At 39.9% G+C, this 25,038-nt stretch overlaps 1 protein-coding gene across 1 annotated transcript in view; it reads right to left on the minus strand.

Moving 5' to 3' along the window:
• The window catches only part of LOC126273173 (dnaJ homolog subfamily C member 13), a 337,754-nt gene that overhangs the window by 169,374 nt on the left and 143,342 nt on the right, over positions 1-25,038 (minus strand). Inside the window, exons 19-20 of the mRNA XM_049976652.1 lie at positions 16,014-16,299; positions 1,279-1,433 (exon numbers count right to left, since the gene is read on the minus strand). Coding sequence (XP_049832609.1) covers positions 1,279-1,433; positions 16,014-16,299 — 441 coding nt within the window. The remainder of the gene's footprint in view (positions 1-1,278; positions 1,434-16,013; positions 16,300-25,038) is intronic.

Raw genomic sequence — 25,038 nt, forward strand, 5'->3', positions numbered from 1 at the left:
TAGAGAAGATGGAAACAGGATGTGTTTGGTATAGACCTTGCAGTATTGTTCATCTAAGTTCCCTCTTGTGCCTCCATAGTACTACTCTTCCTTCCTTTAAATGAAGAGATCCAGCAAAGCACAGACTGGGTACAGAGGGCATACTATAGTAAGTGAAATTGCCAACAAAAATTCCTTTCCTTAAAACTTGTGGCTAAAGTTATTTACAATTTAATAACAGAGGTCAGTACCATTAATTCAGCCATTCCAGTCACGCATTATAGAGATCATGAACACTTTCAAAATGTGTGTGTCTAGTACTTAAAAGTACTGTAGTCTATTACAAAAATGAGTTTTATGTATAGGAAAACAACACTGGATCTCCAGTTAATTACACTCAACAGTATCACTGGCTCTATCAGTGTGCAGCTGCCTATCCACAAAGGTCTGATCTCAGGCATAATTCATAGTTCACTTGGAAGGCTACTGGAATTGAGAAGTGAACTCTCGGTTTACAGATCTCTTTGGTTCCACCATGTCTTGCCACAAACAAACCATATCACAAACATATGGCTTGAACATGACATGGTAGTTGCAATGTTATCATCTGCATTGCAAGAGTGCAACACACATTGTGCACATAGCAGTGGGAAATAGGCGATAGCAGTTGACAAATAATCGCACATATTAATAATGCAGCACACCACCTTAAAATTGCTCAAATGAAAGAGGCTTCTTCATCAATATGAAATGGCAATCATGGATTGCCCAGCAACATCCATGACAACATCTTAATCATGGAATATAATTACAGGTCAAAGCAAACTCGCCAGCAGCATCAGAAACTAATTCCTGGGAAGAGACTCAGGCTTGTTGGCTTAGTGTTCTTCATTACTATTGTCATTATTACAGTACCTCGGTTCCCAAAACCTGCTTCTTAATGGGAGCACATACATTTCAACTTATACTTGTGTGGTGGTTGCATACAAGGCCGATAGCTGTAAGAATGTGTCTTTCAGGAGGGTGCTCGACAAGGGCATCCAGGCCCAGTGACCAGAATCATGGTCTGTGTAGCCATTGGCTATCATTTATGATAAAGATAAATGTCCTAGCACTTAAAAATATACAGAAATTTTAGTGACCGAAGTCACAATCATTCTGAAACATATTCTTCATCTTTATTTATAATAAATATAGAACTATTATAATAATTATATATTTAATAAGAAATATATTTTCCTTTCTACAAAATATTCATCACTTAAATTAATTACTGAACTCCAAATTTATTTGATGTACCTCATTTCACTATTCCAGATAGCTTCAGGTGTATCAAATTCACCTAAATATATCTCAGCAAATTTGTCAGCTCCATGATTTTCCAGGTAACTTATCATTGCTTCTGGCAACAGCTGACCAAGTATGCTCCTCTGCATTATTTCAGAAACATGCACCTAGTGACAGAAAGAAAGTAACATACAAATACTACACACACTTCGGTTAAACAAACTTACTTTGAACTTCCACATCAGAAGTACTTCCTCATGAAATGAAAAGTAAAGAAGAAAATTAAAATAGAGTTTATATTCCATAAATAATTAAGTTGATAGAGAGAGAGAGAGAGAGAGAGAGAGAGAGAGAGAGAGAGAGAGAGAGAGCTCAGGCCAAACAAAAGTGTAAAAAACTGTTTTTTTTTATGCCCCTGACAAATTATCTTTATTGCTGCAAATTATGTCACAAAGGAATACTCTCATCACTGTTTTGATTTGGAAACAAGAAAAAGTCACATGGAGTGATGTCTATGCTGTAGGTGTCTGAGGCAGGAATGTGATCTGATTTTTGGTACAAAACTCTAGAATTGATGGAGCTTAGTTGGGAGGTAAGCTCTCATCATGACACTGTCGAGCTGCCTTGTCATAACTGTGGTCTCTCTTCTCAAACTCTCTTCTACAAAATTTTCCAAACTGAGATTACAACCTGTTCTGCAGATTATCTGATAGTTTATCAATGACTATTGTGCACCAGATGATCTATTTTCAAATGCAAGTGCCACAATTTGAGGTTGAATACTTTCCTGGTAAAAAGTTATCTTCAACTGATTGATAAGCCACTCGGACAACTATGTGTAACAATGCATGAAACCTGGAGCAACCAATATGATTGCTTTTGAAACTTCAAATAATTCCTTGAATTCCTCTCCTACTCTCTTCCCCATAATATTAACTCAAATGACCTAACTGCTGAACTGTGTAGCATCCTTAATTTTAGTTAAGCTATTACACAATGTTGTCTTTTCACTCTTTTTCCTTTCTTCAAAAGTCTCATTCGAGTTGGATCTGCATATGTAACACTCTCTATCATTTCAAAATCTTCCCACTGAATTTTGTGCACTTTAACTCTTACTAATATTTTTCCTGGTCATAGCTATGAATGATTCTGTAGATTTTTTTGTTAAATATCTTCCTTTTACATCCCATTTTACAGTTAACCCACAGAATTTGTTGTCTGTGCTTTCATTTTCTTGGCCACTGGTACTCCTTAGCAGTTAACCAACTCCTAGAGAAATATGCAGCACACTTTAATCCTTTGTAAGATCAATTCAAATGCAATGTGGCTGAGTAGTAAGATGATTTAGGTATAACAACCAGTTGCTGACATCAATAGACATGGATTAAAGGGAATATTCTGGCTTTCACCTAAAGTGATTTAGGTAAAATAGCCAACCCATTTTGATCTCCAGCCATGGATTACTCCAGAGGATTAGGTAATCAGGAAAAACAAATCCTGCATTCTATGGATCAGAGCAATTAATATTAAATGCCTTAATTGGGTAGGCAGATTTGAAAATGTGAAAAAAATTAATAGATTGACGTTCAATATGTTAGGAATTAGTGAAGTTACAGGGCAGGAAGAACAGTATTTATGATCAGGTGAGTAGAAAACTATTAACACAAAATCAAATAGGGATAATTAGGGGTAGGTCCAATAATGGATTGGGAAACAGGAATTTAGGTGAACTATTATGAACAGCATAGAAAAGCATTATTTTAGCGAAGACAGACACAAGCCAAGACCTGCTGCTACTGTACTAACTGTGTATTTGACAAAACTGAAAGAAAAGTGGAAACACAGTTCGTCAAGTAGATGGTATTTCCTCAGTATTATTGAAATGTTTGAAAGAATTAGACGAAGTATCGAAGAACTTCAACAAGAGTTTAATAATACCAGTGCCAAATAAGATGTGCTGATGACTGTGAGTATTACCAAACCATTAATTACTTGAGTCATGTGTGAGAAACACTGATACAAGTTATTTACAGAAGAATGGAAAGATTGATAGAAACTGACCTAAGAGAAGATAAGTTTGGGTTACAGAGAAATTTAAGAACATGTGAGGCAATAATGACACTACACTACAATGTATCTTAGAAGATACACTGAAGAAAGGCAAACCTACATTTATGTTGTTGTTGTTGTTGTTGTTGTTGTTGTTGTTGTTGTGGTCTTCAGTCCTCAGACTGGTTTGATGCAGCTCTCCATGCTATTCTATTCTGTGCAAGCTTCTTCATCTCCCAGAACCCACTGCAACACACATCCTTCTGAAACTGCTTAGTGTAGTCATCTCTTTGTATCCCTCTATGATTTTTACCCTCTACGCTGCCCTCCAATATTAAATTGGTGATCCCTTGATGCCTCAGCACATGTCCTACCAACCGATCCCTTCTTCTGGTCAAGTTGTGCCACAAACTTCACTTCTCCCCAATCGTATTCAATACTTCCTCATTAGTTATGTGATCTACCCATCTAATCTTCAGCATTCTTCTGTAGCACCACATTTCGAAAGCTTCAATTCTCTTCTTGTCCAAACTATTTATCGTCCATGTTTCACTTCCATACATGGCTACACACTATACAAATACTTTCAGAAAAGACTTCCTGACACTTAAATCTATACTTGATGTTAACAAATTTCTCTTCTTCAGAAACGCTTTCCTTGCCATTGCCAGTCTACGTTTTATATCCTCTCTACTTCGACCATCATCAGTTACTTTGCTCCCCAAATAGCAAAACTCCTTTACTACTTTAAGCGTCTCATTTCCTAATCTAATTCCCTCAGTATCACCTGACTTAATTCACCTACATTCCATTACCCTCCTTTTGCTTTTGTTGACTTTCATCTTATATCCTCCTTTCAAGACACTGTCCATTCCATTCAACTGCTCTTCCAAGTCCTTTGCTGTCTCTGACAGAATTACAATATCATTGGCGAACCTCAACATTTTTATTTCTTCTCCATGGATTTTAATACCTACTCCAAATTTTTCTTTTGTTTCCTTTACTGGTTGCTCAATACACAGATTGAATAACATCGGGGAGAGGCTACAACCCTGTGTCACTCCCTTCCCAACTACTGCTTCCCTTTCATGCCCCTCGACTCTTAACTGCCATCTGGTTTCTGTCCAAACTGTAAACAGCCTTTTGCCCCCTATATTTTACCCCTGCCACCTTCTGAATTTGAAAGAGTATTCCAGTCAACATTGTCAAAAGCTTTCTCTAAGTCTACAAATGCTAGAAATGTAGGTTTGCCCTTCCTTAGTCTAGCTTCTAAGATAAGTCGTAGGGTCAGTATTGCCGCACATGTTCCAACATTTCTACGGAATCCAAACTGACCTACATTTATAGCATTTGTAAATTCAGAGAAAACTTTCATAACACTGACTGGAATACATTCTTTAAAATTCTGAGAGTAGCAGGTACAAAATATGGCAAGCAAAAGATATTTACAACTTGTAAAGCAACCAAACTGCAGTTGAAGATCATGAAAGAGAAGCAGTGGTTGAGAATAAAGTGAGACAGGACTGCAGCTTATCCTCCGTATTACTCAATCTGTTATTGAGCAAGCAGTCAATGAAGCAAAAGAGAAAATAAACAATTTATCATACAAGACCAGCATCACTACCTGATTGTTTGTTGACACTGCTGTTACCTAAAGGAAATACCAACTTTCTGAGATCAAAAGTAAATAAAGGAACACTTGGACAAAATTTCCACTTGGTGTAATAAATGGCACTTCTCTTTACATGTAGACAAATATTAGAAAACAAAAGATAAATAATCAGATAATATTTCAGTTACAAGATTAGTGTTGAAAATATTAAGCACGTCACATTAGATGAATGAAGTGGGACTGAAATGTAAAATCAGTACAAGAGAGTGGCAATTATATGAATGCCAGTCAACCAAATGACCACACAATTACTCACTCACGCATGCCATCTTTTCTCCACTACACTCCTGTAGATGCGAATGAATGCTAGTGTCACATGTATCTTGACATACTACTAAACATAAAACAGAAGCCAAGCTGCCAGTCATTGAATTGCAGCCATTTATGGCAGTACTGAAAATGGGACTAAATTGTGGAAACAATTTCACACAATCTAAACTCCACACTGCAATATCAAAATACTACAAGAAGCAATTTATCCTTTTATGGATAATTATCCAGGGATATTGTGGTCACTGAAAATATAGATTAAAAGAATATACAAATTCTAATTTCCACAAATTTGAGTACAAACAGGACTATACAAAACCAGTTTGGTATTCTGCACAAGTTAAAAGCAGTTGTGTCAGACAATCTTAAAGATTAAACATTGTACATTTTGAATGTCACAAACAACTCTGAGCACTGGGGGAAAAATTGCACTATTATGTGAAAGTATTTGCTCCTAAATAGTTTTTGATGTATTTCCGGAGGAACTCTGCAGACAATAACTTACTTAAGCCAAGTGGCAAACTATTCGGGACGGAACACCATGGTCAAATTCTTGACGTGTACCGTCTAGAAAATGGGCACTGGGATTGATGAGGTGGTGGTGGTTAGTGTTTAACGTCCCGTCGACAATAAGGTCATTAGAGACAGAGCGCAAGCTCGGGTTAGGGAAGGATTGGGAAGGAAATCAGCCATGCCCTTTCAACGGAACCATCCCAGCATTTGCCTGAAATGGAAAACCTAAATCAGGATGGCCGGAGACGGGGAAGGGAAGGGAGGGGGAAAAAGTAAAACAAGAGGATAGATATGCAGCACGGAAGCGAAAAAGTGCTGCAAAGGCTGGGGCCCCATGGCAGCCAAGCACAAACCCGCCAAAAAGTGGCGAGCCCCCTGGGGGATCAGTCCACCAAGGGGCTGGGACATGACATGATAAAGAGGAAGTGCGAAGAATGGAACATTCTGCAACAGTAAGGATAATAATTGTGAGATATTCCACCAGGCCATCGTAACTGTGGAAATCATGTTCTTTGAAGGTTGCCAGGGAGGAGTAAAGCTGCCAGTCAGCCTCAAAAAGCTGCCATTTGGGCATGTACGCGTATGGGTAGGAGTCAGCAAACAGACAGCACATGGGAAATGGTCGCCCAAGTAGATGCCAGAAAGAATGGACCACTCAAGATGATGGGGAAGCTGGGCAGTGCCCAAGGAGAGCTCGAAATGGGAATAGGAGTGCAAGGAGTTGGAAAGTAAAGTGGGTGCTCCAGTGTTAAGGCAGAGGAGTTTAAGTTGGTTAAGAAGGTCAGCCAAGAGGGCACCTCTGACAGGTTGCAGGAGAACCTCAGAGAGGATGATGAGCATTAAAGCCACCGAGTAGCAAAAATGGGAAAGGTAGCTGGTGCCCTGGTGGCATTAAATGACAGAGGGGCATAAATGGTACAAAGGGAAAAAGTCAGGTGGGAAAGGAAAAGGCAAACTGCAACAGCTTGAAGGTGGGTAATCAAAGAGATGAATGTCATTCCACATGAGCAGCATGACACCCCAATAAAATGGAATGCCAACATCAGGGAAGAAGGTCAAAACAAATCGGTAAGTAATGTGAAAGCTGAAAGTGGTCATTTCCTGAAGGCAGAGTACAAGAGGACGCTGTGATGCTAAAAGCAGCTGTAAGTCCTCTTTGTGGGACCAAAGCCCGTAAATGTTCCATTAGAGGACAGTCATGATGATGAGATGTAGGGGTGTCAACTCGGCAGCTATCAAATGACAGGTGGTGTAGATTCGCTACAACAAGGAACAGAAGCAAGAGGATCCTGCTCTATGGGGTCCACAGAAGCATCGGCTGGCTTGTGCGGTCGGTCCTATGAGTCCAACAGTAAAAAACGATTGGTGGAGTGCACCAGCGATACAGAGGCTAGCTGGGCTAAGGTACCATGTGGCGACATTGTTGAAGACGATCTTAGAGTTGGTGAAGGAGAAGACCATTTGCCTTTGGTGAACTACTTAGGAAAGCATGGGTGTTGCTTATCTGGAGGGACAAAGAAAGTCTACACGGTAGTACTCCTGTCCTTTCTGGCCTACCAGTTGTGTAGCTGATGGCTTCGCCCATTGAGGCGAGAGCTGTGAGTTTGACAGATTTTGCACAGCTGGACGGGGGGGGGATGGTGATGTTACCTTGACACTGGGCAATTTCACCTTTGAGCTGAATTTGAGGTCGCATGTCTGCGTCGCCATATCCTTCATGGAGCCAGGGGTAACATGAACAGAACTATAGGTGCCAGACAGAAGAACAAAGGGTTTGCAACTAGCCAGTAACTTGTGAGCTACTGGGCAAGACCCTTTTTCTTTTACCCAGATCTCTTGGACAACCTGCTCATCAAGATACATGGGACAATCCCGAGAGGCGGCAACATAGCCACCATTGCAGTTGATGCAGTGGGGAGAAGGAAGTGGACAATCACCCTCGTATGCATCCCTACCACAGGTTACACGTTTCGCTGGGTGGCAACCAGATGTTCTAGTGTGGTTAAAATGATGACACAGGTAGCAGTGCATCAGGTTTGCAAAGTACATTTGGACCATGATAATTTCATAGCCTGCTATGATCTTGGTCGGCAGCACCACTGTATCAAAAGTGAGGCAAAGAGTACGGGTGGTCACTAAGGAGGAATCTACCTTTTTCATTACACGATGGATGGCAATGACACCTCGATCAATGTGCCGATTTTCGGCACAATTGTGTTCAGGCCGCAAGTATTAAGGTCGATATTGGTCTCACCATAGATACTGGGGCACCGAGTTGGTGATGAGTAGCCGTCTGGTGATGAGGAGAGGGGGGTTAGAGAGTCCAAGTGACAGTACGGCAGAGTGTTTGGGTCCGGATGGTCTGAATTAAGCATTAATAATTTTGGCACCCTGTGGTAATGAACTGATGGTGAAACCGAAACACTTGGGAATTCAACGCTGCTGTGGAACCATAAGCAGGGGGCTCTGCAGTTGTATGGACGCAATTTATGGTCAGCTGTGGCCGATGTCATTTGTGAATGTTTTGGCATGGCAAATAAACAAGACAGCGTGAACCCAACCTGAACGCACTGTGCTGTAGCATGTTTGCCCACAATAAGGATGTCGTGATATTGGAGAAGAAAGCAGTGGAATACCATATTTGTATCAACCTTCAGTGACTTCTGCGGTGTTACTTTACTTAACTGTGTGGAGATAGCAGTGACTGTCATGTATCCACGGAATTTACGATTTTCTATAAAAGTGTGGCCAATGCCGGATGGACATTGTCATAAAGTTATTATATTTCTTATTTGTGAACATAATTTTCTGTTATCAGGGTTACTCACTGGGCAAATTTGAAATTGTCCGTTCTGTGCTGTAGTTCAGTGGGTTATAAGTACTGGAATTGGACAAATATGCTAACAGTCAGTTTTGGATATGTTTTTATATCTACATGTTAAATGAAAGTGAATTTTGAAGTTTGTAAGGTACCTTTCTACCATTACGATTCTGTAAGTTTTTATTTGGAATTGATGTTCGCTGCTGTTATTGGTGGAGAATTTATTACTCAATAAATCAAAGGAACAGTTATTTAACCAGCCTTGCTATGAAGTGTTTTAGAACTCGTTTTCCAGTGAACTATTATTAATAAATTATGGAAGTCAGTAATGTTGTGCAAGCAGTTACTGAAGGCACCAATCTCCATTAGCCAATCAACCATGGCCAGTTTGGAATAGGAATTGATGTAATATTATGGGACTAGAGGCTATTTGTTAAGTTGTGGCAATGCTAATCTTTTTTTTTTTTTTTGTTGAAGTATCTAGGCGCCCATGAATTAAATAATAATTCTGCACATTAGTAGCAGAGCGTTGTGGATTGGCTGGAGGAAAGTGTTTTCAATCTATTGAAAATTAGGTTGTAGGGTGAGATTGTTTGCTACTATTTTGGACCTGATAATGCAGTAATTATTCCAGGATCCCATCAAATCTGGTGAAGAACACTGCTTTATTGAGGAGAAGTTAGTTGATGTACGAACTTCAATGGAGGGGTTTGGAATCACAAGGCAATGTAACTGAATTATTGTAATTATTAACAAAGAATATGCACCTCCCAGTAACGATAAAAATTACTGAGAAAAGAGAGGTAAGTTTGGACGCTGCCACTATAGTTGCGCCACTTGAGAAAATGTTGGATAGTGTTGACAGTTTGGATACGGGTTCACTAACCAAAAATCAGGTTAGGAGGTTAAAAGCGAGACATGCCCATTACCTAAATCGGGTGGATGATTTAGTAGGTATGGAGCGGGAGTAAGAGAATATAATAAGGGATTATTTAAACTGAATCAGTGATGGGCTGGCTCACGTCATAGGAGTGGAAGGTGAAGCAGGGCAGGTCAAGAGACGCCGTGTGGGGTGGGGGGGGGGGATTTGTTTTCAAATTGGCCGTATTCGAAATTACCTGACCCCATGCAAGATTATTTGACAGTATTTAAGGAATGGTGTTTAGATTCAGTGGCGAATATTGTGGACTTTTTGTATTTCACCATCGGTTTCCAGTGGAAAGTGCATGCTGTTAACATGACAAATTTGGAAATTTTGAAACTCTTAGTGGGAAAGGTAAAGGGAGACTTAGTAGAACACCTGTTGAACATGATTCAGGAAAGACTAATGTTGGATCAATTTAGAGCAAAAATTTGCACCTTGATTCTTACCTGTGTGTTGAAAGAATTAGTTTATATGCAGTATGGTCAAGAGCAGGAGGATATTGAAGAGATTGTCGACTTTGTCGAGAGAGTTAGAGAAAGAGTGTGCTAGCCTTTTGCCTGCCATACTGCAAAAGAGAAATTGTATTACATATTGTTCAAGGATTACGACCAGACGATAAGAGGGCAGTATTTGGTGGGACACCGCAAACGTTTGCCCAGCTGAATGAATTAGTAAGGCACATCCAGGCTATTATGTATGTAGACTCACGGAGGGTAGGACAGGCCATTAATTATGAAAGGTTGCGCGGACAGGAGAACCGGTTGGATAAGATGGAATGGAATAGGAAAGTTCAAGCAAACAATAGGAATAAGAAGGAAATTACTTCTACGAATCAGCAGTGGGAAAAGGAAAGTAAGATAAGGTGTTGGATTTGTGGGAAGTTGGATCACATTAGTAGGATTTGTTGGAAGAGTGAGCCAGGGACGTACTGACAATTACAAAAAAAGAGGCAGGAATGGAACGGAAAGAGATTTATGCGATAAGTAGAGGGGAGGAACAGGTTTTACCTTTTGTATGCTGTGTTGTGAATCAGGAACCTGTGTGTGCATTGTTGGACTCTGGCAGTGCTATTACGGTAATCGAAGAAAATTGGTTTAACCGTAACAGTTCTACTTGAAAGTAGAGTACAATAGAAAAGGATAGAGTTAAATACAAGGCAGTAAATCAGTCAAGTGTAAGAGTGAAGGGTGTCATATGGGTTAAACTGAGAATTAGGGATTTCACGTGGAGGGTAAGGATGTGAGTGGTAAGCCGGCTTGCCACGACATGCATTCGAGGAGCTGATGTTATTAAAAAGATCACATTGGTGACTGATTGGGGTGCAAGCCAATTTGGCTTCAGATTTAAACTGGAGAAGAGTTTTGAAATTTGTAAGCACCAAGGGATAGTTTCTGTGGCAGTTGTGACTAGTGAAGAGGCATTAAAAACCAAAAAGAGAGAAGAGAAAGGGTTGTGGCTGGAACATTTGGAATTAGCAGAGAAAGAGGAAATACAGAGATTATGTAGTGAATTCCTGCATGTTTTAACGGAGAGGTTGGGGATGACATCTCTAGTGGAATATCACACCTAATTATCTGATAACATGCCTATTAAGAAAGCACCGTATAGGTTGGCTGTACCTCGAATGAAATTGTTGAAGGAAAAGATTTAAAAGATGTTAGATCAGGAAGTAATTCAGCCCTCTGACTCACCATATGCTGTGCCTATATTTCTGGTCCGGAAACCCAATGGGAATTATCGCCCAGTGGTTGATTACAGGGATTTGAATTAAAAAGTGGTATTGCAGACAGTTCCTCTTCCCAACCTACATTCTTGTTTTGTATGGTTTCGCGATGCAAGGATATTTACCACTTTAGATTTAAACGAGACTTATAATCAAATTCTGTTTGCAGGAACTTCCAAACCCACTACGACCGATTGGAACATTTGCTAATTCAATAGGGTTTCGATCGGATTATCTACAGGTGCTGCAGTTCTAGCTCAGCTCCTAGACAAAATATTCTTGGACATAAAGTTTCAGTTTATATACCACTACCTGGACAACTTGGTAATTTATAGTAATTCCATGCAGGAACATTATCAACATTTAAGGGAGATTTTAGTGAGGTTAAGGATTTACGGGTCTTACGATGAATCCAGCCAGAGTAAAGTGTACTTGTGAATATATGCACCACCTTGGTAACGTGGTGTCTCTGGATGGGATAACTATTGCTGAGGAATGGGTGCAAGTTATAAAGCAGTTTGCCCATTCCTATAAATGTGAAGGAGGTTGCGAAGTGTGTCCGAGTAGCAAATTTCTCCCTTAAGTTCATTTCACGGTTTGAGGAGAAAGTGGCCCCATTGAATGCCTTGGGCAAAAACATGAGTGTGGTCCTTCGCAGGAAGCTACGTGCGAATCCCTGAAACAGTCCTTGGCGTCAGCACCAGTACTCACGCTTCCAGATTTCAATGCCTGTTCATACTTCAGACTGACGCCTCATATGCAGGGGTGGGGGTGGTCCTTCTCCAGGAAGGGGACAAAGGAAAGAGGCCTATTGCCTATGCTTCACGTGCTTTGAATCATTTAGAAAAGAACTATTTGATTTACGAACTGGAGGTGCTCGCGGTATTATTTGGCGTCGAGAAATTTCGGTATTACCTGGAAAATACAAAGTTTTTCTTAAAGACTGATAACCAGGCACTTAGCTGTGTCTGTGCACATCATCTTAAGACTGGAAGGAAAGCCAGGTGAGCAAGAAGGATCTTGGCATTTAAGTTCCAGGTCAAGAACATTAAAGAATCTGAAAGCCAGGTAGACAATGGCCTCAGCTGCCTTTTTCAGGAACCTGACATACAACTTGATAGTCATGAATTGGATGAAGGTAGTGGTTCCATGGGGAAAATTAGTTCGATTCTCACTGATTTTCCACAGCTGTTTAAAGACATTCTGGGAATATCAGAAGAAGGATCATGAGGTGCAGGAGATAAAACAAAAAATTGAAGAAGGAAAGGTGGTGACACGATACCTACTTAGAGATGGTGTACTGTGTTGCAAGGCTTAGCACGATAAGGGTTACAAAATTGTGGTGGCTGGGCATTTGGTACCTTTCATTTTTAAATATTTTCATGAATTGCCAGTGAGTGACCATCTGGGAACATTTAAAACTCATGCAAAAATTCATCAGCATTTCATTTGGAAGGGAATGGATAAAGATATTAAGTACAATTTTAGTATATATCAGGTGTATGCTGCTGCTAAACCAGTGCAGGATGGTAGGGTTGGGTGACTGGAATCTGTACCTGCGGACTATCCCCTTCAGAAAATGTACATCAACTCTGTAGGGCCTTTACCTCGATCTAAGAAAGGTAACAAGTACATCCTAGTATGTATTGATGCCTTCACAAGGTTGACTTGGATGTATCCTACTAGGGCAGTGTTGGCTGAAATTGTGACACAGAATTTGAAAAATATATTTGGCGTGTTTGGGCTGCCACAGTATTTGATTATCGACAACGCTTCATTTTCTACTTTGGGAGGGTTTAAGAACTTTTGCATGAGAATGGGCATTACCCATGGGACACGAGTCCCTATTACCCGAACCCATCGTATGCTGAAAGGTAAATTGCAATCTCAGGGTGGCATTAATTGCCTATCACAGTAAAGGCCAGGAGAACTTGGATCGCATGCTCCCTTGGCTTACAATGGTGTTTAACACGGCCACGTATGATACGCATTTGTTGACTCCTGCGGAGCTCATATTGAACCTTAAGATTTCCACTCCTCTGAATAACTTATGGTCCATTAGTGATATGCTACCTGAGCACATTGAGCCTCAGCAGCTGGTGAATCAGTGGAAGATGGCGAAGCGGAATATTCTTACGGCTCAGCAGATTCACACAAAGCTTTACAATGAGGGGCGGCAGCCAAACCATATAGATCCAGTGTATGTAAAAAATTTCCAGGCCATGAGCAGCAAGGTGCATGAGGTTACAAAAATACTTCTCCCACAATTATTTGGGTTGTACGTTATTAGATGTTTCGTAACAGCGGTCACCGTTATGCTGTTGGACCCCAAACAAGGAAAGACAATAACAGCTCATCTCTCTCAGATAAAGCTGGGTCCATCACTTCTTCATTCTGGGAACTTAAGGGAGCCGTGATCTGCTATTAACGAGGGTGGGGGGCGGCAGTGAGTTGATGTCGAGTGGCCCTCTGGTGACGAGGAGAGGAAGGTTAGAGAGACCAAGAAAGAAGGACAGAACGGCAGAGTGTTGGGATCCAGATGGTCCGAATTGTGCATTAATAATTTTGGCACTCTGAGCTCATCAACTGATGGTGAAACCAAGACACTCGGAAATTCAACGCTGCTGTGGAACAATAAGCCATGGACTCTGCAATTGTATGGACGCAATTTACGGTGAGCTGTGGCCGATGACGTTTGTGAATTTTTTGGCACGGCAGATAAACAAGACAGCATGAGCCCAATCTGAACACGCTGTGCTGCAGCATGTCATGATATTGGAGAAGAAAATAGTGGAATACTGTACGTGTATTAACCTTCAGTGACTTCTACGGTGTTAGTTTATTTAACTGTGTTGAGACAGCAGTAACTGTCACGTTTCAACGGAATTCACGATTGTCTAAAAGTGTGGCCAATGCCGGATGGACATTGTCATAAATTTATTATATTTCTTATTTGTGTACATAATTTTCAGGATTACTCATTGGGCAGATTTGAAAGTGTCAGATCTGTGCTGTAGTTCAGCAGAAAGGAAAAGGGAGTGAAAAACAAAGATAAACTGTTCTTACATCAGTGACAGAGAATGCAGGACATTCCCAACAACATCGCAGACATGTACCCCAAGGGAGGGAGGAAAAGAAAAGCAAGAGGATAGATATGCAGCACAGAAGGGAAAAAGTGCTGCAAAGGCTGGGGCCCCATGGTAGCCAAGGACAAACCCGCCAAAGAGGGGCGAGCCCCTGGGGGAGTCTTATCATAATGAAAACAAGTGCACTTCCACTGGCAACCATACTCTCCAGACATAAACATTATTGAGTTCATTAGTGGTGCCTTGCAACATGCTGTTAAGAAGATATCTACACCCCCTCGCACTCTTACGGATTTATGAACAGCACTGCAGGATTCATAGTGTCAATTCTCTCCAGCACTACTTCAGATATTAATCTAGTCCATGCCATGCTGTACTGTGGCACTTCTGAGTATTCGCGAGGGGTTTACATGATATTAGGCAGGTGTATCAAGCTTGAAAGGGATAAATAACTGAAGACAGTTAATCATAATTGAATGTTGAACTACAAGAAGAGAACCTAATGATATAATTAAAAAACTGGTTGACAAAACTGCCAAATAAACAATTATTTTCCATGTTCATCCTGCAAGCCAAATTTATTGTTGTCAAATGGTGCCTTAGAAATGAGCCCTAGCTTGCTATCTTCCCTCTTGTTGCTTGTTTCAGATGTTGACCTAGTCTTCACAGTTATGACTGAATTATGAGGATTCAGGTGTCTCAACTATTTTATAATACTGTCTGAAATATAACATAACAGATTACTTCAACATCACAGACAGTATCATACTAAGCCACTTAAAATGCTTATCATCTGCGCTTGCACGAAGTCCATTCCTTTTATCAGTGGCCATATGAAAGTTGGCAGCACCAGCTCATAATTAAGATTCTCTAGAAACATAATTTACAGACAACAAAAAATTTTATAACAAGTGTGACAATAACCAAGTGGCAACCACTTACCTTTAATTAACCACAATCTGTAGGCTAATAGGGTATCCAGTTTTCAAATGGAGAAGCAATTCAACCATTCTGGCACATAGAAGATATTACTAAACCTGCAATTTGAGTGTTGGGAAAAGATTGCATATACAACAAGATTTTATATTCACATTATGTTGTTGACACTGAACGGCACTACTGACAAACCAGACACTAAGAAGAGCATTCTCTAGCATGTCGATGAAACGAAGATCTGTTGACACATTCAACTAGTCATAGATGCAGCAACCATCTCTTGAAGAAGATACTTCTGCTGTCACAAATTAATCTGTCACAGCTTGCTTCTAACCTGTTTCCTTTATCACGTCATCTTTGTTGTTTGTTATAATTTAATATAATCTAATCCAAGAGAGTAAATGCTACACAAATCTAGACAATGACAAGTGTATAAAATTTATCAAATAAGTATAGACCACTAAAAACTTTCACTACTTTATGCTTCAAACTACATCAGAGCTAAATCATTCAAGAAAGTGAAGATAAAGACATCACATCATTTTTCAGAATCAAGTACAGAAGAAAATGGAGAAAAAAGACATTTTAATATGATAGGTATAAAAAATACAGTAATTAATTAATACAAGCAGACTGTCAGACAATTTGCAGTCATCTTTGTATAACAACTGATACATTTACACTATGAGTGAGTGATGTTTATTACAGTCATTGCAATACATAAAATAACATTGTAAACAGTTTTTACTTACATCACTTGCTTTAAATGCTTGTTTCATGTGAGTTAACTGCAAAAATCTGGCAATTGGAAGTACATTAGAGCCAGTATACATCAGGATGAAGTAGAAAACACCAGTAAGATACAGATTGGAGATTGCAGGGTTGTCTTTCATGACTTCACAGAGCAGGGTTGCAACTTTTTCAACCAGTACTGGATCGAATGTGAGTAGCAGCTGCACCACGTGTGGCAAACACAATGGATCAGACAAAAGGCGCTTCACTCTAGGCAGTGGTCGAATTATAGCATCATCAGCATCTCTACAACAAAATGACCTTATATGGTTAAATACAAAGTACATTCTAAATGGCACTTAAAGCTAACAGCAAATGGTGGGAAAAAAGTGTCGTGTTGAACTACATGTTTGGTGAGCCAAGGAAATGAAAAATTTGGTTCGCAGGATATTTCTAGGAAAAGGATCATATCTTGGTCATAAGATACAAGTAAAGAACACTGTCAGTTCTAAATGCAGGTAAAAGAGTAAAAAAAAATTGATTGTCCCTTCTAATTTGTGACTGGGTCAACCTCACAACAAATGAGACTGCAAAAGTGTTAGCAAGTTATGTGCTTCATAACAGAGGGCAGAGGCAGAGGCAGAGGCAGAGGCAGAGAGTGTTTCCTAACACAGCTCTGGAACACACCGCGCTAGGTAAATCAGACTTGATTGAAATGACTTATTGGAGGATCCCACAATGGGGGTTGTCCAGTTTTTGCTTGTACAAGGATGTCAAAGAACTGATGTGTAGAAGTAATCAAAAATGACTAATTATTGCTGTGATATCATAGTTTTCTGGGACGGTTCAGATGACATTTTATCTCTATGGATAGGGTTAAGAGCAGGCGTAGGAAAAGGGTGATATGCAGTGATCCTAAGTAGAGACAGAAAAAGTTCATGAAAAATAATACGAATTCAGTGGTTTTAAGATGAATAACAAAAAATTAGTAATTTTATGAGACATCACAAAATCTGTAACTCCATCATACAAAAATTCTATAAATCTGAATGTTGAAACTGAGTTTTGACTTCTAATCTCTTCAAGGCTGAGGTTCATCTAGAATCTTAAAATTATTATTCATTTCTCACATAACAAACTTTGATGTGACAACAAAAATAGGACCAAAACTGGCAGTAACACCACAGAATTCTGGTCCATAAGTGTATTTATACAAAGAGAGTGCTGGGGTCATAAGAAAGGAGGGGGGGGGGGGGGGGGGAGGGAGATGGGATACAATGTGTTTTACACACACACACACACACACACACACACACACACACACACACACACACACACACAAACACACACACACATTTTTGCTTAAGTAATTTATTTACTCTTATTCTTGGTGGTGGAACTAAAAACAATGTATAAATTAACATCGGTAAATTTATTACATATTGTAAGACGTAGTTTAAATATTAAAAGAATTACTTTTTAAAATAAGCTAGTAAAATAACGTTGATTTTATCATACAGGTCATTTTGATTCCTCTTCCTGCATAACAGATGATGGGTAACACTGGGTAATCAGCCACTATATAAATAATAAAGGGGAACATAACACTTATTTTTTTCAAAAAACAGATTTTATTTTTCAACGTAACTTCCACTGAGCTTAATGAACTTTCTTCAGCAAGACTCCAATATTTTATCTTGTTATATGAGACAGGAAATTTGCTTCCAATTCTGTATAATACTCATTTATAAAACAGCACTTAACAGTGGAGGTACATTGCACATGCAATGATGTAACAGTGCAGTACTTCCTTCGCACTGTCTAGAAGCTTGTTGAATACAATTTTAAAATAGAGTTTTTGATCGGGCATCAACATACATGATCCCCACAACATTCTCCAAGCAGACCTTCATATATGATGCTGTCTGTATGTTCATACTAGATTTCTACTGACAGTCTTGCATCTCTTACTGTTGTTATCTCCTAACATAACACATCTGAATATTATTACCACCACCTTCAGAATAAAAATGAACTGGATACCCAGTTCCCAGCATAGGTTCAGTGCTCATACAATCTCTTTTTCATTAATTTATTCAGTACCAAAAGATTTAAGGTGAACTTACCCCGACTCCACTGGAGTACAAAAAGGGGAGGGGGGGGGGGGGGGGGGAGACAAGAGGGGGATCTTGTCTCACCACTCAACCCACTCTGCCCACCCAGTCTCCAGAGAGTGGAGTACAGAGATTTCATTCATATATTGACTGGATAAGCATCAGTTCTCTTGGGTATAATAATTTTTGGTATGTCACCTATGAAAATTAGTTTTTGGGTGTCAACATGTCTCTAAACTCACCAGTTCATTTATAGCATAAATGTCAATTTTAGAGTCTGGATCTTTCCTGGAAAAAATTATGTGGATGCCCATGCTTGACTCAGTTTCATCTGTGCTGGACTACACTGTTTTGAGGCAAAAATGTTTTACACAGTGTGTTATTTGTCTTCAACATTCTTTTCACAAAATGTGCAGCAGTGATAACTTTTATCATCAATAACAACTGCAGATTGCATCTGTTCACAATTTCTAACAGTATCGTTACAAAAATTACACATATCAATGTTCACGACACTTAACAACAATACATTGGTGCACTGACATTACCAAGCTATCTCATTTAGAACAAAGTATATGATGAATTTATACTTATAAATAGTAGTTAAAAACTTTGCAGCCTACCTTCATAATGATGCAAATGACATTACAAAGAAGATCATATGCAGGCATCTCAGAATCACTCTCATTACTATCCAACATTTGAGGACATTGTTTCAGTACAGGCACAGTGAACCAATACCTCTATGCAAGAGCTGTTGTGTTAATTTTGAAAACCATGAGATTGTTCATCTAACGAAAGCATACAGCAGTAACTCTCAATTTAATTTGGTGTGCAATTTCATCAATAAGTACCTATTAGAAGAAATGCTATCCACTCTCTGTCTGCCATAGATTGAAACCATCTCATTTCATGTGCTGAATTTTTACTAAATAAGAAGCAGTCAAATAAAAATGAGACACATGGAGAGAAGTAGGTAAACCATTTATTATTTCAAAAGTAATCACCATAACTGTTAACACATTTATCCCACAGTGAGACAAGATGATCAGTGCCTTTGTGGAAAAACATTTGGAGCTGCCTATGGAACCACAATTGTACCCAGGCATCAATCTCTTCATTCGAAGAGAATCAATGGCCACGAATGTCTCTCTTCAGGGCATCAAATATATGTAAGTTGCATGTGGAGAGATCAGGATAGTATAGAGAATGTGTAAGGGCTTCCCACCACAATTTCTGCACCACAGTCAAAACAACCTTAGCAACACGTGGGTCGGCAGCAGAGTGATGCTGTCCACCAACATTCCAGGGCGTTTGGACGAGATGGCGCACATCGGTTTTTTCTAAGTGTCCACATTTGCTTTAACTGTGGCACTATGTACTAGAAAATCAACCAGCAAGTTAGCCCTTACAGTGAAAGAAGAGGGTCATGACGACCTGAGTTAATGTGCAGGGCTTCAAATTTTTTCATTGGGGATGAGTCCATTCACTTCCACTGTTGGCTCTGACACTTGTTCTCTGGCTCAAAATGATGACACCATGTTTCATCTTTCATGACAATATGGGACAGGAAATGATATTCTACATATGCCACTACAAGTGCTGCAGTGATGTTGACATTTTGTTGAACTTTTGCTCCTCCATAAGGCTGTGGGGAACCCACTGTGCCAGATTTTCCAGAGCTTCACGTGGCGTGAGCAGTACTGTGTTTCCCAGCACGAGTTGAATATCTTCCACCACCCACTTGTCATTCATTTCTAATGGGATACACCACAGCAATGACAGAAGGGATAGTGATATAATGAGCTGTCTTATCAGACTGCTGTCTTTCAGTGACACCGAACATACTTGAAATCATTTATTTCACACAAACACATGCACACGACATAGTGTGTTTATTATACACAGCATAGATTTGGGCATGAATTTCACTTCTAAATTCTCATTCCACATTCCTGGCTTCCACAGAGGAGTCAGACACACAAGACTCACTAATCTCATGTCGAGCATGTCTAACAAATTAACATCACAAGCAGTGAACATTTGCCACGTTCCTTCCTGATTCCCAATAAATGGCACTTCCATGCACACACCTACCTGAGATACAGATGTCTGAGCCATGCTTGTTATGTAGTCTGTCTCCTTTGCATCTGATCTTCTCTCATATTATTACATACATTTTAGTGATAATCAGTATGTTGAACAATTATGACCACAACTTGAATATTCTTTGCCTTCCATGGGTTTATCTTTCACTGACACTGACTTCCAATGGTTCAAAATAAGCAGATGCAGAAAAAAAGTTCTTTAGAATGAAAGGCAATATATGCACTTAGTACCAACCACAATCCAAGAAAATTTATTTCATTTTGCAAGAATATGAGAATAATAGATTGCTACTCACCACAAGCAGGTGCTGTCCAGGCATAGACAGACACAATGAAGAGACCGCTATGCATTTAAGTTTCCAGAAAATAAAGTCCTCCTTCCACAATAAAACACACACACACACACACACACACACACACACACACACACACACACACACACACACACACACAAGCACAACTCAACTCCTTTCACATATGGCTACTACTGTCTCTGGGACACTACCAGCTGGAGACCGTAGCCATGGAAGTGTGAATTGTGTGTGTGTGTGTGTGTGTGTGTGTGTGTGTGTGTGTGTTGGAAGAAGGACTTTTTATCTTAAACCTTAAATGCGCAGCAGTCTTTGCAGTGTGCCTGCCTGTGACTCAACGTCACTACTATGTGATGATCTCTCCTTTTCATGACGTTGCTATCCCAGAATTTGAATTATTCAATTGTGCAGCAAGATTCAAGCTAACATTTTATCAGCACCTTCAGTATCACACTGGGTTTTTATAAGATACCATGTGTGACATCTTGACTGATTGTCATCAAGTCAAAGATTTAAAGCCTGTGGATATAAATGTGTGTATAAAAAAATTGTGTGTGAAGTGCTTGGATTTCTTTCAATTGATGTTTTATAGGTTTAGTTACGCCAAGTGATAATCAGTATTCAACATTGTAACTGATTAAATATCATTGCTACAGCAATTTTACTGAGACATCTCACACCCACATTTCTGGATATTTGGTAATTATATTTGCCCAACTGACACTGGGAGCAAACAGTTTAGGTGAAACAATTTCCGAAATTTTGTTACAAATGTATATACCTGCACAATCATACTTATAGCTATGACGTGTACAGCATACTGGTACACTGTGGTATGTCGTCTTAAATTCTGCATCAAAACCAAATTCTCTCAAGAAACCTAAAATTACAGGTGGGAATTTCTAGCCAGTACCTAATCTCAGGAGAAATGTCTTTACTGGCAAAAGACACAGACACACACACACACACACACACACACACACACACACACACACACACACACACACACACACAAAAGCACAGACACTATCCCAACTTTTGGAAATAATAGTTCCTTCCTTGCAGAGGGGAAGGGAGGGGGGGGGGGGGGGGAGGTAGACTGGGGAAGGTTAAAAAGGGCAGGGACTTATCTACAGGACGAGGGGACCAACCTATTGCGCAGTGTGTGGACTTTCATGTGTGTATCAGCCGCGCTAACATTTCTGCTGAAGTTAAGTACTGGCCAGTAATTCTGCCTCATAATTTTGAAGTTTTATTGTGCTCTCTGAAAGAATACAGAACAAGTTGTTCAATGTGAGTCCAAGTGGGACCTGGTTTCTCCACTACAATGTTCATTTTCACAGTTCTATCAAAACCAGTATAATCCCAGTTTAAAACACTAACTAATCTGTATTATAGTCCAAACTGGCTCCATGGGACCTACACTCTTACATGAAGTGAAAGGGATCACCTGTAGGCAGAGGTATTTTCCATATTAGTGGCTGTGCACACTTCGAAATATTATTAATAAATCATTACCAAGGACCAGAGAGTGGACTCTTCATTAAGTGCTTTGTGAGAATATACTGGCTCAGACAATAAGAAGATTACTTTAAGAAGAACTGAAGTTCAATGACAAAAACAGTACCTTGCAAGACATTCTCAACATTGTTATTGGACCCTTCATACTTCAACATCTACAACAACATCTACAATCTTACAGTACCTCACCCACAACTATCATTTCCCCCATTTTCTACTCCTTTTACAAATGGTGCCTAGAAAGAACAACTATTGATAAACTTCAGTATTAATTCCAATTTCTCAAATTTCCTCCTCAAGGTTATTCTGCAAAATTTGGAGGAGAAAGTACCATGCCAACTGACACTTCTTCAAACATACCCTTTCAAAACTTGTCTACACGAGACACAATGCCTCTCTTGCAACAACTGACATTGGAGTTTGCCAAGGATCTCTGTAACATTCTTGCACTTACTGAACAGTCACATGACAAAATGCGCCACTGGCTCTTCTCTGTATCATCTCTAAATACTGATTGTTGAGGGTCCCAGACTGACCAACAATACTCAATGCTCAATTGGACAAGTGTTTCACAAGCGACTTCTTACATGGACGAATTACATGTCCATAAGGTTCTTCCACTGAATCTCAGTCTTTTACTGCAAACAGTTTTACGTGAACATTCCACTTTAGGTTATTCTCGATGCATATTTTATGACTGTTACTGTTTCCAGTGAGTTTTTAATAATAGCCTAGCATAATCAAACATTAATGGATCTCTGTGGCCATTTATGCACTATATGTCACATTCAATTTTGTTTGGGGTCAACTGCCAGTTCTAAAGCAATCATCAACACACTATATGTTTTCCTGAAATCTGCTAGTCTTTTGGCATTGCAACCTCCTTACAGGCAACAGCATTGTCTGCAAAAAGCTTTGTGGAGCTTCTGACATTATCCGCTATTAACTTATAGATATTGCAAACAGTAATGGCCCAATAATACTCCCTTGGCGTGTGCCAGAAACCACAGTGTATTACACTCCGTTAAGAATAACATATTATCTCTTACAAAAGTCCTGAATCCAGTCACAAATCTTGTCAGATACTCAGAAAAAATCATATTTTGTTCATTTAATAACAGTGTGAAACTATATCAAATGCCTTCCAGAAGGCAAAAACAGCACCAACTTTGATGCCTCTGTTTACCATGCTCTGATTTGTAAGGACAAACAGAACAAGCTGTCTCCTGTAATATCTCTCTTTTATCTTCATTCCCTACTCTGAAAAAACTGTTCATATCATTTAAAAACCAATGCCAATATCAGTGTAGCTACAGCACATAGTTTACAAACAGAATGAACTCTATTACATACAAATTATTTTGTCCAAAACATATACAGGGTATTACAAAAAGGTACGGCCAAACTTTCAGGAAACATTCCTCATACACAAAGAAAGAAAATATGTTATGTGGACATGTGTCCGGAAACGCTTACTTTCCATGTTAGAGCTCATTTTATTACTTCTCTTCAAATCACATTAATCATGGAATGGAAACACACAGCAAAAGAACAAACCAGTGTGACTTCAAACACTTTGTTACAGGAAATGTTCAAAATGTCCGCCGTTAGCGAGGATACATGCATCCACCCTCCGTCGCATTAACTCCCTGATGCGCTGATGCAGCCCTGGAGAATGGCATATTGTATCACAGCCATCTACAATACGAGCACGAAGAGTCTCTACATTTGGTACCGGGGTCGCGTAGACAAGAGCTTTCAAATGCCCCCAAAAATGAAAGTCAAGACGGTTGAGGTCAGGAGAGCGTGGAGGCCATGGAATTGGTCCGCCTCTACCAATCCATCGGTCACCGAATCTGTTGTTGAGAAGCGTACGAACACTTTGACTGAATTGTGCAAGAGCTCCATAGTGCATGAACCACATGTTGTGTCGTACTTGTAAAGGCATATGTTCTAGCAGCACTGGTAGAGTATCCCGTATGAAATCATAACGTGCTCTATTGAGCGTAGGTGGAAGAACATGGGCCCCAATCAAGACCTCACGAACAATGCCTTCCCAAACGTTCACAGAAAATGTGTGTTGATGACATGATTGCACAATTGCGTGCAGATTCTCGTCAGCCCACACATGTTGATTGTGAAAGTGTACAATTTGATCACGTTGGAATGAAGCCTCATCCGTAAAGAGAACATTTGCACTGAAATGAGGATTGACACATTGTTGGATGAACCATTCGCAGAAGTGTACCCGTGGTGGCCAATCAGCTGCTTATAGTGCCTGCATACGCTGTACATGGTATGGAAACAACTGGTTCTCCCGTAGCACTCTCCATACAGTGAGGTGGTCATCGTTATCTTGTACAGCAGCAACTTCTCTGACGCTGACATTAGGGTTATCATTAACTGCATGAAGAATTGCCTCGTCCATTGCAGGTGTCCTTGTTGTTCTAGGTCTTCCCCAGTTGCGAGTCATAGGCTGGAATGTTCCATACTCCCTAAGACACCAATCAATTACTTCGAACGTCTTCCTGTCGGGACACCTACGTTTCCATGAATGGCGGAAATTGTGTTAATCATTGTCCATGTTCAATGTGACTTGTCAAAAGCAGAGGGGGTTTCTTTCTTATGGAGGAAAAGTTCTAGCAACTTGGAAGGAGAGCCTCTGTCCAGTCTTGTTCCCTGAAGTCAATTGAGTTCAACTGAGACTTGTGCAGTTCCAAGGCTGTTACCATGGATGGTTTTCTTGACTGAAGCTGGCTTCTTTCTTGAATAACTGTATCTTGATTAATAGGGAGCTAAAGGTTCTTTTGTATGCATTTAAACACACAGGAACTGCTTTTCGTTGAAGTCCAGGGGGCAAAATGTGGCGCAGTATGGACAGTCATTCTAAGGGTGTTGATTTAGTGTAGCACTGATAATTCTCATTGGGTCATACAGCACTGCACAAGGGCACGCACGCACATGTGCAGGAGTGGAGCCCCAGGTTGTTCC

The sequence above is a fragment of the Schistocerca gregaria genome, chromosome 5, assembly GCF_023897955.1.
Source record: "Schistocerca gregaria isolate iqSchGreg1 chromosome 5, iqSchGreg1.2, whole genome shotgun sequence".
NCBI classification, from domain to species: domain Eukaryota; kingdom Metazoa; phylum Arthropoda; class Insecta; order Orthoptera; family Acrididae; genus Schistocerca; species Schistocerca gregaria.